This window comes from Anoplopoma fimbria, chromosome 8 (assembly GCF_027596085.1).
Source record: "Anoplopoma fimbria isolate UVic2021 breed Golden Eagle Sablefish chromosome 8, Afim_UVic_2022, whole genome shotgun sequence".
NCBI classification, from domain to species: Eukaryota; Metazoa; Chordata; class Actinopteri; order Perciformes; family Anoplopomatidae; genus Anoplopoma; species Anoplopoma fimbria.
In genome coordinates this window covers 18227576-18240689 of record NC_072456.1, presented here as the reverse complement: position 1 = coordinate 18240689, position 13114 = coordinate 18227576, and the positions used below count along the sequence as shown (strand labels likewise).

General features: G+C 42.0%; 1 protein-coding gene across 1 annotated transcript in view; it reads right to left on the bottom strand.

The window, feature by feature from the left end:
- Window positions 1-13114, bottom strand: part of obscna (obscurin, cytoskeletal calmodulin and titin-interacting RhoGEF a) — a 50052-nt gene that overhangs the window by 14009 nt on the left and 22929 nt on the right. Inside the window, exons 25-47 of the mRNA XM_054602996.1 lie at window positions 12635-12901; window positions 11991-12257; window positions 11460-11729; window positions 11000-11278; window positions 10626-10883; window positions 10141-10407; window positions 9543-9809; window positions 8982-9248; window positions 8518-8784; window positions 8005-8271; window positions 7465-7731; window positions 6925-7191; window positions 6390-6656; window positions 5763-6029; window positions 5221-5487; window positions 2847-3650; window positions 2674-2746; window positions 1937-2102; window positions 1695-1777; window positions 1276-1449; window positions 927-1101; window positions 721-819; window positions 275-439 (exon numbers count right to left, since the gene is read on the bottom strand). Coding sequence (XP_054458971.1) covers window positions 275-439; window positions 721-819; window positions 927-1101; window positions 1276-1449; window positions 1695-1777; window positions 1937-2102; window positions 2674-2746; window positions 2847-3650; window positions 5221-5487; window positions 5763-6029; window positions 6390-6656; window positions 6925-7191; window positions 7465-7731; window positions 8005-8271; window positions 8518-8784; window positions 8982-9248; window positions 9543-9809; window positions 10141-10407; window positions 10626-10883; window positions 11000-11278; window positions 11460-11729; window positions 11991-12257; window positions 12635-12901 — 5750 coding nt within the window. The remainder of the gene's footprint in view (window positions 1-274; window positions 440-720; window positions 820-926; window positions 1102-1275; window positions 1450-1694; window positions 1778-1936; window positions 2103-2673; window positions 2747-2846; window positions 3651-5220; window positions 5488-5762; window positions 6030-6389; window positions 6657-6924; window positions 7192-7464; window positions 7732-8004; window positions 8272-8517; window positions 8785-8981; window positions 9249-9542; window positions 9810-10140; window positions 10408-10625; window positions 10884-10999; window positions 11279-11459; window positions 11730-11990; window positions 12258-12634; window positions 12902-13114) is intronic.

Sequence of the window (13114 nt, the reverse complement as noted above, 5' to 3'; positions counted from 1 at the left end):
ATTTAGGCAGTATTGTGGAACAAAGTTTTTGGTTGAATTAATAGTGCAACTTGGTAATACAAAAGGCTGCCTTACACACTGTTATAAAAACTAAATATCTAATTTTTCTGGTGAACTTTTAAACCAATTTCAGGTCAAATCAAATCTTAAATTTTAAGTTGTTACACAAACTGTGACAAGCTATTTTTCAGTGGCACTATTTCTATTTGCTTAAACACACCTCGGGTTAGGTTTTTATTTTCATAATAGACCCATGTCAGTCCTCTGTACTTACCTGTCGCACAGGCTCGCCAAGAGCGATCAGAGGAGCTGGGTAGTTCTCAATGAGGGACACCTGGTGCAGGTTGTCAGACCTCCAGGGCAGACAGGACACCATGGAGAAGGTATCCTCCAAAAGACAGCAGCTCTGGCCACTTTTGGCTTTGTTCTTGATCAGCTCCTGCAAAAAAAACATTTTTGTACATCTCAGGCATTTAGGTGACATACTTTAAAGGAAAGACTGCTATTTGTGCAACAGTAGAACAAGATTAAATGCGTAGAGGAAACAATAAAATGTCTATATAATATTCCTGTTTGATTAAGAGTTGCAAGATAAGGGAACAAGCAAAAATGTACTTTTCAGCCCACGAATAATGTATTCCAGGCATTAACACTATCACGCTGACATTAACGATCAAGGCTACACACATGTATCTGTAAAAAATAAAACTGTATGCTGACCTTCAGTAAAGCCTGGTAGGTTTGAATCCTTTCCACGGGTCGCTGGAGGAAGGTTAGAACATCCATCAAAGGTGCGTCAGGTTTACCAGTATCCGGTAACTCCTGAGGTGTAATGACAAAGAACAGTAGATCAGTGTAATAATGTTGCTATTCAGCACCTGAGTTTCCACAATGTTCATGTTAAATGTTGATGTTTAAATGCAAACTGATTTTGTGAATACTTTGAAGTACTGTTGGACAGCCTTGTCAGTGACGCAGGCCTCTGCTTGCGCTTGTCCCACCATGTAGTGAAGATATTTCTCAAAGCCCTCAGCGTGTTTGATCAGATGCATGGCCACGTCGTCGTCTGTGGCACATTCTCTCAGCCCGGGAAGGATGGACCTGAGACAATAATGTCAACATCAGTCTTAATAGTAGGAAAGGACAGAGTTCAAAGGGACATGGGAACACATCATGCAGAGATCTGTGCACACAATACTCCATATGAGACATCCAATACTATCTCTCTACTTAAAATAAACTATTAAGAAGTACAAAGCATTTCTTGTGTGTTACCTCTCATGCAGAAACACAATGTCCTTGATATTCCTGAAAATGATCTCTTTCTGGTTGAGGATGTTAATGGGGACGTGGCGGCTAGAGTCCAAATAATTTAGCTGATGAGAGGTGAACATCTTTATCTCCTTTACAAACTCCTCCTCTCCATCAATCAGGCCTTGGATCAGTTGGCTAAAGATAAAGGGAAATTGAGGCAGATTAGACGTGATGCAACAGTATTTCTTTTTACTGTTGTTTATAAGTTCTCCATCATCACAGAAGCAAAGTTATCAAGATGCTAGAAGGTGCAATAACCAAAAAGTACGCAATTAAACAATATATGTTATTACAAATACATGTATCCAATTACAACAGTGTCCTGTGACGATCCTCTTGGTTTTTGTAACCTGGCAGTATATCATTGCATAATGACGGACCTCAGAGCTCTCCTGTACTCCTCTCCTGTAGACCCAATTCCATCAAGTTCCTCTGGAGGGGCTCTCAGTTGCGGGAAGGTCTCCTATGCAGAAGATTGTTGTTATCAAAAGCCTTGTCCCTTCTCATTACTTAAAGAAAAAGTTTCTTCTGACAGCACATCTTACAAACTATATGATTAATGTTTCAGAGTATAACATGTTTACGCAGTATTGGTGAAGACACCTGGATTTATGCACCATACCTTCCTCTTCTTCTCCAAGTAGGCTGGACACACCCATCCCTGTCGAGCAGGGTTGGTTTTGGTGGGTTTGGTTCTCACCAGCCACCGGTCAGGGTGAACATAGTCCAGGACCTCTACAAACTGGCCCTCCTTCAGAACAAAACTTTCCATATTTCCAGTGATTGGACTGCAATCAGCACGAGCCACGTACATTTCAAATGTCTGGGGTGAAAAAGAAAGAAAATATTAATAATAATAATAATTTCTCCTACTACTTCTATCACTACTACTAATAATAACACAGTGCATATGTCCAAAATCTAACAAAGTTTGAAAAACGTACCTCTCGTCTATCCTCTTCCCCTTCTGACTCTGATCCAGAGACGGTACTAATTAAGGGTGTGTGAGCGCGGTGGTGCTTAGGGGATGGCGTCTTCATTCTACTTTCATGAGCCCCTCCTATGAATCAAGAGGAAATGATATATCATATACCTCCTGGGAAACTTATTACGAATAGGAACAATTAAAATCAGCAATTAAAGATATCAATATTGCTGACCTTTGACCGTCAGTAGTTTTTTAGCAGGTTGTGGAGGAACCATCTGTTCTTTATCATTGTTTGGAGGCACTTGGTCTGCTGCTTTTGTCACTTCCCTGTAAAATTATTCATAGATAGTTTGTGTATCTTTATGAGCACAAGATAACATTTTTGCAATAAAAGTCAGATAACAAAACAAATCTTCTCTCTGCTGTCTGACCTTGGTACAGCTGGGCCAGTTCCATCAGGCTCCATCATATCCGGAGCTGTGTCATAATCCGAGGGACTTGACACTGTTGGAAGCAGAAATCATTTAATACTATGCTCTAAATATATTGTCAAGTAAATCCATATTTGTTGTGACAACAGTTGGGGAATAAACAAGTAACTCACTGGAGCTGGCGGCAATGACTGAGGATCCTCTCCTCTCTTGTAGGCTTGGCATCTGAGTGTCCTGCTCGGTCATGTTGTATGCCTCCCACAGGGAGACACTCACATTTTCTACATAGTTCGTAGTATCTGTAGCTGAAGTGGGTGTCTGGGTTTGAGTCTGATCCGGAGTCTGTGTTTTGGCCTGGGCCTCAGGCTTTGGCTGGGCGAGTTGCAGAGGAGTTATGGCTGCAAGCGGTGGGTGTAGAGGCTTCTGGACTATCGGGATGGGCTTCTGAGGCTCTACTACTGTTATGTTTCCATTGTAGGAGGTCATACCAAACTTATTCACCACCTCACATGTGTAGATTCCACTGTCAATGGGAGTCAGGTTTTTGATCACCAGTGTGCACACACCGTTCTCTGTAGTCTTAATGCAGCATCGCAAGTCATTAATGATTTGTTGGCCGTTTCTCAGCCAGCGTGCTGTGCTGGGTTTTCCCTCTACAACACACACTAGAGTGACCGTACCATGAAGATCTGCACTCTGGTTTTTAAACACCTCTTTAAAGACAGGTCGCATGTCTTTGCGGGTTTTGTAGCCTTTGAAGGCAGCCTGGATCTTGACTGCAGCCTCTTGCATTTCTGGTTCATCCTCAACGCTGATGTCAATCTCCTGTGTAGCTTCATTTTGAGGTTGTACCTTCTGGGGGTCAATAATTGGAGGAAGATTAGCGGGTTGGGACAACTCCTCAACAGAAGTGACAGGGGGCTGGACATTGCTGTGGTTCCAGGGTATCTCAGTCAAAGCCTCTGAGAAAGTTTCATCTTCAGAAATGTAAAGGAGAGGAATGTCTTCTGTCATCTTGGTTGTTTGTTCTTCCTTTTCCCTTCTCATTGGCTCGACTGCCAGTTTCATTTCCTGATCCAGTCCAGGTTCTTTTCTCATGGGTTTTACTGGTTGTTTGATCGCTTGTTTTGTGTTTTCGTCATTCTTCGCAGCTTTCACAGGTTCTTTCATTTTCTCAATTATCTCAGTATCTGATGTAACGGATCGTTTCCTTGGGAATCTCGGTTTCGCTTCGACCTCTTTTTTCAAAGACTCTATTGACTGTTTAATTGGCTGATCATCTATTGATTTCACCACAACTCTTGTCATCTGTTCATCATCTTGATCTGTCTCCGTGTCCCTTGATGATTGCTTTCCCATTCCCCCTTTGCTTTGTTTTTTATCCTCACAGGTGGTTTTGGAGGAGCACATTCAGCCTCTTTCTCTAAAGTCTTCACAGGTTGTTCTACTGACTGTTTGTCCAGATGATTTACAGATGGCACTAGTTTCAGTGGCTTTTTCTCTCTCTCTGCCTCTGTGGATACATGCATTTTCACATGGTCTCTCTGTACATGGGCTCCTTCAGAATCATTTACAGTAGGCTTTACTGATTGGACAATGATCTCCTCAGTTTCCTTTGATGGTTCCTTCAGCCCTGTAACCTTTCCTTTAGACCTTACTGGTGGTTTAAAAGGTTCCTCTTCCTCTACTTTGCCCTCCTTAACTGCAGAGTCCTCTTCTCGTATTGTCGTACTCCCAATAAACTTTTCTGATGGTTGCACAGGCTGTTTCTCATCCATACTGTTCTTCCACGGGACTTTTCCTGGATGGCTTTCCTTCCTCTCAACTTCACTTGGTTTCTCTGAAGGCTTTTCTGCATGTTTTGACGTCTGTTCAACTTCATTTTCCTTTTTCTTCTGTTCAAACACAGTGTTTCCTGGAACCCTGTCTGGCTGACTTGCATTATGGTCAACTTTGATTAATTCCTCCGCTTTCCTTCCTGGTTGTTTCTTCTCCATGAAAATGTCTCTCTCTGTTTCCAATGGCCTTGCTGTCTCTTCCACCTCCCTATCAACCCCATCCTCCTTCCCCAGAAGTCTTATTGACTGGTCAACTTTCTTGTACACCTCACTGTCTTTTTCCTTAGACCTCTCCAGTTGGGTTTCATTTTTTGCAACATCAAGGTATTTCTCTGTAGACCTTGCAGTTTGGATTCCCTGTTTTTGGTCAAACAATGGCTCCACATCTTTCTCCAAACTTGTGATAGATGCTTTCCTATTCATTCTCTTTTTTGGTTCTGGAGGAACCGGTTTGGGCTCTTGGAGTACAAGCTTCTGGTCCAATGTTGTAGGAGTTGGTTTGGAAACAGTGCCTTTTGCCTGAGGCAGTATCGTTGGAGGCTCTACCTTTGGTCGAGTCGGTTGTAGTGCTAGACAAGAGAAATTAAACATTTTGTTGACAATTGCTTTATGTGTGATGGAGGTTGGACAGAAAAGGAACATGAGTAAACATATCTTGTCCCTGTATCATTGTCAATATCAAAATATTGATATATCAAGATGCACACACCTTTCACCAATACAGTAGCAGTGGTCTCTGCACTTCCTGCTTGACACGTGTAGCTGTCACTGTCCTCAAGTTTGAGATCCTTGATGTGCAGCTGATGGAGGCAGCCATCCTGCTTCATCTCGTACTTCCTGCTGGCTCTTAGTGGGATCCTGTTTTTGCTCCATTGCACTGACTCTCCAGGCTTAGACAGCTCACAGTACAGAGAGGCTGTACCTCCCTCTACAGCCGCCACACTTTCTAAGTCTTCCTTGAAGAATGGTGGGAGCTCTGGGAAATAGGTGCAGATTGTAAAAATCATACATCATCAGTGTATTTGGAAAATGTTTAAGACCGGAGCGGGACAAGATTGTATCTTTAATACATAAAATATCAAGACTTTCTGTCATCTTATAAGGCTTTTGGGTTTGCAATACGAGCAACAGAATATGTATTAGAAGTTTTGGCCAATCATAGGAAATTACTTAAAATGTGCTGTGTAGGTTTTTGAGTACATTGTTAACTATGAATTCTTCATTGCTTTTCAAATTGCCAAACATACACACCGTTCACTGTCACAGTAGCAGTGGTCTCTGCATTTCCTGCTTGACATGTGTATCTGCCGCTGTCTTCAGGTTTGAGCTCCTTTATATGCAGCTGGAGGAGGCAGCCATCTTGCTTCATGTCATACTTCCTGTTCGCTCTCAGTGGCAGCTTGTCCTTCTTCCATTGTACTGACACTCCAGCTTTAGACAGCTCACAGCACAGAGAGGCTGCACCTCCCTCTTCAGCCTTTACATTTAGTAAGTCTTTCTTGAAGAATGGTGGGAGCTCTGGGAAAAAGCTTGGTAAGGGACCAACTTTGGAAAAAGCTTTGTGTGTAATGGGTTGAAAAATAGTGGCTCAGTTGAAACCTAGTAAACTATTTAAAATTCTGGAAGTGGACCAAACACTGTTTTTTTTCTTTGATGATACATATAGCATAAAGACTTGTGTAAAGGTACAATAGATTGGTTGAACTGTCATAATAGTGGCTCAGTACATACCAGAAAGTTTAGACAAACATCATTAAACTATAGTTAAAATTGTCAGAATAGTAACTGTAATAATAGTGGCATTCATTTAGACAAACATCATTAAACACTTAAAATTGTTTTTGTTTTGTTTTTTTGTTTTTTAACAAATGCACCGACCTTTCACTGTCACAGTAGCAGTGGTCTCAGCATTTCCTGCTAGACACGTGTAGCTGCCACTGTCTTCAGGTTTGAGATCCTTGATGTGCAGCTGATGGATGCAACCATCCTGCTTCATCTCATACTTCCTGCTGGCTCTTAGTGGGATCCTGTTTTTGCTCCATTGCACTGACTCTCCAGGCTTAGACAGTTCACAGTATAGAGAGGCTCTACCTCCCTCTACAGCCTCCACACTTTCTAAGTCTTCCTTGAAGAATATTGGGAGCTCTGGGAAATAGGTGCAGATTGTAAAAATCAAAGTGTATTGGGAAAATGTTTAAGACCGGAGCGGGACAAGATTGTGTATTTAATACATAAAATATCAAGACTTTCTGTCATCTTATAAGGCTATTGGGTTTGCAATACGAGCAACAGAATATGTACTAGAAGTTTTAGCCAATCATAGTAAATTTCTTAAAATTGTGTTGTTCAGGTGTTTGAGTACATTGTTAATAATTAATTTTTCATTGCTATCCAAATTGCCAAACATACACACCGTTCACTGTCACAGTAGCAGTGGTCTCTGCACTTCCTGCTTGACAAGTGTAGCGGCCACTGTCTTCAGGTTTGAGATCCTTGATGTGGAACTGGAGGAGGCAGCCATCTTGCTTCATGTCATACTTTCTGTTCGCTCTCAGTGGCAGCTTGTCCTTCCTCCATTGTACCGACACTCCAGCTTTAGACAGCTCGCAGCACAGAGAGGCTGCACCTCCCTCTTCAGCCTTTACATTTAGTAAGTCTTTCTTGAAGAATGGTGGGAGCTCTGGGCAAAAGGAAGGGATTGGAAAAACTTTAGTGTAATGGGAAAATGCTTGAAACCTAAACATGAGAGGACCAACTTTTCTTTGATGATACATACAGTGCAAAGACTTGTCAGCAAAGGTACAATAGATTGGTGGAACTGTAATAATAGAGGCTCAGTAAATACCAGAAAGTTTAGACAAACATCAGTAAACTACTTAAAATTCTGGCATGTGGTTGAATACATGCATTGCTAACACTGTTATTTTATTTTTTTTAAGCCAAATGCACCGACCTTTCACTGTCACAGTAGCAGTTGTCTCTGCACTCTCTGCTTGACATGTGTAGCTGCCGCTGTCCTCAGGTTTGAGATCCTTGATGTGGAGCTGCAGGAGACAGCCATCCTGTTTCATCTCATACTTTCTGTTCGCTCTCAGTGGCAGCTTGTTCTTCTTCCATTGTACTGACACTCCAGCTTTGGACAGCTCACAGCACAGAGAGGCTTTACCTCCCTCTTCAGCCTCCGCACTTTGTAATTCTTTTTTGAAGAATGGTATAAGCTCTGCAAATATGGGTATGGGTTGGAAAAAAACATAATTATGCATCTTAAGGGGAATCGGAGAATGCATGAGACCTAACAAATAAAAGGAAACGTGTCTGGTAATCCAGATGTCATCTGACCTTTTTCACCAACTAACAATGTTTATGGCTGAATTGCAATATTAGTAACATTAAGCATTTGATAAACTTTAGAGATACTTAAGAAAGTACACTGAAATTTGCTGTGTGCTCAAATAGAGGAAAGCAAATACTGTTCACTGTCAAATGCACACACCTTTCACTGTCAACGTTGAAGTGGTCTCTGCACTTTCTGCTTGACATGTGTAGCTGCCGCTGTCCTCAGGTTTGAGATCCTTGATGTGCAGCTGGAGGAGGCAGCCATCCTGCTTCATCTCATACTTCCTGCTGGCTCTCAGTGGCAGCTTGTTCTTCCTCCATTGCGCTGATACTTGAGGCTTTGACACCTCACAGCACAGAGAGGCTGCACCTCCCTCCTCAGCCTCCACACCTACCAAGTCTTTCTTAAAGAATGCAGGGAGCTCTGAGCAAATCAGCAAGAAAAAACAGAATTGTACATGTGATTGGAACAATGCTCAAAACCTCACTGGCACAAAATTAGTGCTTTTTCTTAAACCCCTTTTTTCTAAGTGGTTGGTTTTACCCTATAGTGCAGACGTACATTATGACTACCACATAAACTAGATAAGGACAAGAAACGTTGCAAAATAATATGCAGTCCTACGACTAAAATGTTCTGATAAAATCAGTATATTCTAAATGCACACACCTTTCACTGTCACAGTAGCAGTGGTCTCAGCACTTTCTGCTTGACATGTGTAGCTGCCGCTGTCCTCAGGTTTGAGATCCTTGATGTGGAGCTGGAGGAGGCAGCCATCTTCTATCATCTCATACTTCCTGCCGGCTCTCAGTGGCAGCTTGTTCTTCTTCCACTGTACCAACACTCCATCTTTAGACAGCTCACAGCACAGAGAGGCTGCACCTCCCTCCTCCACCTTCATGTTCTGCAATTCTTCTTTGAAAAATGGGGGGAGTTCTGTGAAATATAAAATATTTAGGGAGTTACATGGTGGGATGTTATTGTATAACAGGAATTTAATTTACGACATAATCAAGGTAAGGCTAAACAAGATGTTTACAATAGATTTACTCTTCTGGGAAAAACATATTGTTTGAAAATAGTTTTAGAGCTTTACTGTAAGATTTACCATGCAGATTTCCAAATGAACAAACCTTTTACAGACACAGTAGCAGTTGTTTCTGCACTTTGTGCTTGACATGAGTAGCTTCCACTGTCTTCAGGTTTGAGATCCTTGATGTGCAGCTGAAGGAGGCAGTCATCTTGCTTCATCTCATACTTCCTACCGGCTCTCAGTGGCAGCTTGTTCTTCTTCCATTGTACTGGTACGCCCGGCTTCGACAGCTCACAACACAGGGAGGCTGTACCTCCCTCTTTAGCCTTCACATTCTGCAATCCTTCTTTGAAAAATGCTGGGAGCTCTGGGAAAAATACGACGACAAGAGAATGAAGTAAATTGTTTTAGTGTAACTGAAGAAACATCTATGACATTAGCAAGTAAGACCCAAATAAGCAGTTGAAATTACGTTAATGTTTTCATAACCAACTTCTGTACTAGATTACGATCAGTGGACTTTGCATGATAAATCATATAGATTTTAAGAAAGTTCTGAATATTACAAAGCGTTTTGAAAAATTACTAAGTTTAGTTTTCTTATTGAGATCATGCTAACACTGAAAATAAAATTGCCATGCAAATCCTTCAATGCACACACCTTTCACCGACACAGTAGCAGTGGTCTCAGCACTCTCTGCTTGACACGTGTAGCTGCCACTGTCCTCGGGTTTGAGATCATTGATGTGGAGCTGCAGGAGGCAGCCATCCTGTTTCATCTCATACTTCCCCCTGGCTCTCAGTGGCAGCCTGTTCTTCTTCCATTGTACCGACACTCCAGCTTTAGACAGCTCACAGCACAGAGAGGCTGTACCTCCCTCTTCAGCCTCTACACTTCTTAATTCTCTCTTGAAGAATGGAGGGAGCTCTGAGCAAAAGGGATAAGAAGAACAAAAATATACATCTAGGTTAGCGTGCTTAATATAATAGTACATGCAGCATTTAAGTTCCCTGTCACAGATATGTGGGCTGGCCTGCATTCAGCACTGACATCCAAATGCACTGATTAAATTCCATTTGGAAACATTTGTGTGGCAATTACAATGTAGGAAAATGCAATGAGTATGTGACAAATGCATTACTTTTCTATGACTAACTGTAGTTCTTATACAATACAAATTTGCAAAACATTGAATTTGGATTGTGCGGTTAAATGCAAACGGGAAACAGAGCAATTGTTCACTGCCAAATGCACACACCTTTCACTGTCACAGTAGCAGTGGTCTCTGCACTTCCTGCTTGACATGTGTAATTGCAGCTGTCCTCAAGTTTAAGCTCCTTGATGTTTAACTGGAGGAGGCAGCCATCCTGCCTGATCTCGTACTTTCTGCTGGCTCTTATTGGCAGCCTGTTCTTCATCCATTGAATCGGCACTCCAAGTTTGGACAGCTCACAGTACAGAGAGGCTGAACCTCCCTCCTCAACTTCCACATTTTGCAGTTCTTCTTGGAAGAATGGTGGGAGCTCTGGGAAGTAAGACAGAAAGAAACGTGTGGGTTAATCATGTAGTAATTTAGTGTAGTAGAAAGGTATAGTTTAACAAATGAAATTACTTTTCAAAGAAAGCAGTCGTAACATTTATCATTCCAAGGGAGGAGGGTAAGTTTTACAGTCTCTACCTCTTTTTCATTAGAATATGTATCAACAATCCACTATCTAATAGCAACATTACTTCTATTATTACCTGTTACAGTAAGTTTGGCATTACTCTGCACATCTCCTGTATCACAGGTGTATGTGCCAGTATCCAGGGGATCCACATCACGGATTAGCAATAGGTTGACTTTTCCCTCCTTGCGTATCTCATATCTATCACCGTTTTGAAGGGGGATGTGGTTGCGCCTCCACGTAACCAGCGAGGTGAAATCAGAGGTTGTGCAGGACAAAGTGGCCGTCTCTCCTTCCATGATCACGACGTCTTTAGGCTTCTCCTCAAATAAAACTAGAATTTGAAATCAAATGCCACTTCAGAATGACTCAGGGGAAAACGTTTAGCTGAAATAACACAGCGATGAATTCTGCAAATAAAAAGAAAATTGACTTTTTGTCAATGCTCACCTTTGGCCTTAGGGACAACCAGCAATCGTGCAGAGGTCCTCTCCTCCCCAACCACAAATGCCACAATGCCCGTCTCTTCGGGGGTTGTCATGGTGAGGACCAGTCGGTGCTGGCGACCCTGCCACGTCATCTGGTTCATCTCGTTCTTCTGCAGAGGGCTGGAGCCGAGCCACCAGACACCCTCACACACGTCCGCATGGCTCAGCTCACACACAAAGACCGCGTCCTCACCCGCCGTCACTGTTATACCTTGCAGCTCTGTGACAATCCGCACACGCTCTGTGGAGGAAGAGGAAGCTATATGCAGCTGGCTTTTTAGAGATGGAATGGGAAATATTTACAACAATTTAGATGAGAGCGACCTGTTGGTTTTAATTGATGGGAAATGTCTTTAATGTAAATGAGTTAGTCAAATATATCAGCATATAAGGAATCAAATTCTGCTGTAGCATCCACCTACCCCTCACGATCAGCTTGGCAGTGGTCTTCTTGCCTCTGGTGATACAGCAGTACTCTCCAGCATCCTCCAGTTGAAGTTTCTTGATCTCTAGTGTGTGTGTGGGGCCTTTTTTCTTTAAAATGTATCGCCCCCCTTCTTCCACTGCCGTGTTGTCCTTCTTCCAAGTGACAGGGACATTAGCACTGGAAACTTCACAAGACAGCAGCACAGATTTACCCTCCATCACCGCTTGGCTCTCCAGTTCCTTTTCAAAGAACACTGATGCCGCCGCTGGTAACAGAAGGAAAGGAAACGCTATGTTACAAATGCTGAATTTACATCTAAAATAAAAATACTGATGTAATTTTCTTGGGTTGCGTTCTTCTACTGTTAACGGCTTGTCAAAGCAACAGAAATACAGATAAATAGCAATGTTACCACAGAACACAGAGCTGCAGTTGCAAAATATGGATCATAAAGATAAATCCAGCAACATAAACTATACACAATGAAAGTTTTAAGTGTAAGTATAAATGGAAGCATGTCAAATACCTCTCACGTTGACTTCAGCCGTTGTCTTCTGTTCTCCCAAGACACAGCTGTACTCCCCGACATCCTCGGGCTGGACGTTTTTGATGTGCATCTCAGCTGTCTTCCCCTTCAGCGTCATCTGATATCTGCCCCCATGATGGAGCTGGTCCTCCGCCTTCCACCACTGCACAGGCACCCCGGCCCTGGACAGCTCACAGCGAAGGGACACGTTGCCTCCTTCGGGGGCCTCCTGGTTCTTTAGACCCATTTTAAAGGTGAGGGGGATGGCTGTGGGAAAAGGTCATGTTGTTTTTTATTTTATTTTATCTTAGCCTGCCTTTGATTTTCAAAACACCGTATTTTTTAGGTCAGAAATATAGCCATTGTTCTTCAATGAAAAACACTTAGAAAACAAGTAATTCATAATAATAATAATAAAAAAGAAAATACGAAATAAGCAAAATAAAGCACATTTCAAGAGGTTGGCTATGGTTGTATAACATTTAAGTGTTTATCCTGAAAGATAATATTTTCACTCTTTTACTCCCTCATTCATTCTAATGCACAATTTTACCACCTGCATAATTGCAATTGTCCTTTTTTTCTTAATTTCAGAAAAGTTTAAAAATGCGAAACACACGCTTGCATTTCAGATCTTCACTTACGTGTAATGGTGATGTTGGCTGTGGTCTTGACGTCTCCGCAGAAACAGCTATATAGTCCACTGTCTTCCAGCTGCGTGTTTTTGATGGTCAGCTCCATGCTGCTGTTCCGATTTTTTATCTGGTACTTAAAATTATTCTTCAGCTGCTCTTGTCCTTTCCTCCACTCCACAGCAAGGCCGGGCTTTGACAGCTCACAGTTCAACGTCACGCTGTTCTCCTCCTCCACCTGCTGGTTCTTTAACTTTGTCTTGAATGTGATGGGAGGAGCTGCAAGGAGAAGAACCAAGGACTGGTTATTTTCCTTGATAAAGTGAAGTTAATTAGTAGCAATAATATGATTGGGAAATTCTGACTCCTAAATTTAAATCGTATCACATCTTTTATTGATTTATATAATTCTATTTCATCCTATTTTAGTCAGTTCTCTCAATTTAATATCTAAGAAATGCTTGGATATCATGTCTTCAGCATGGGGTTTTT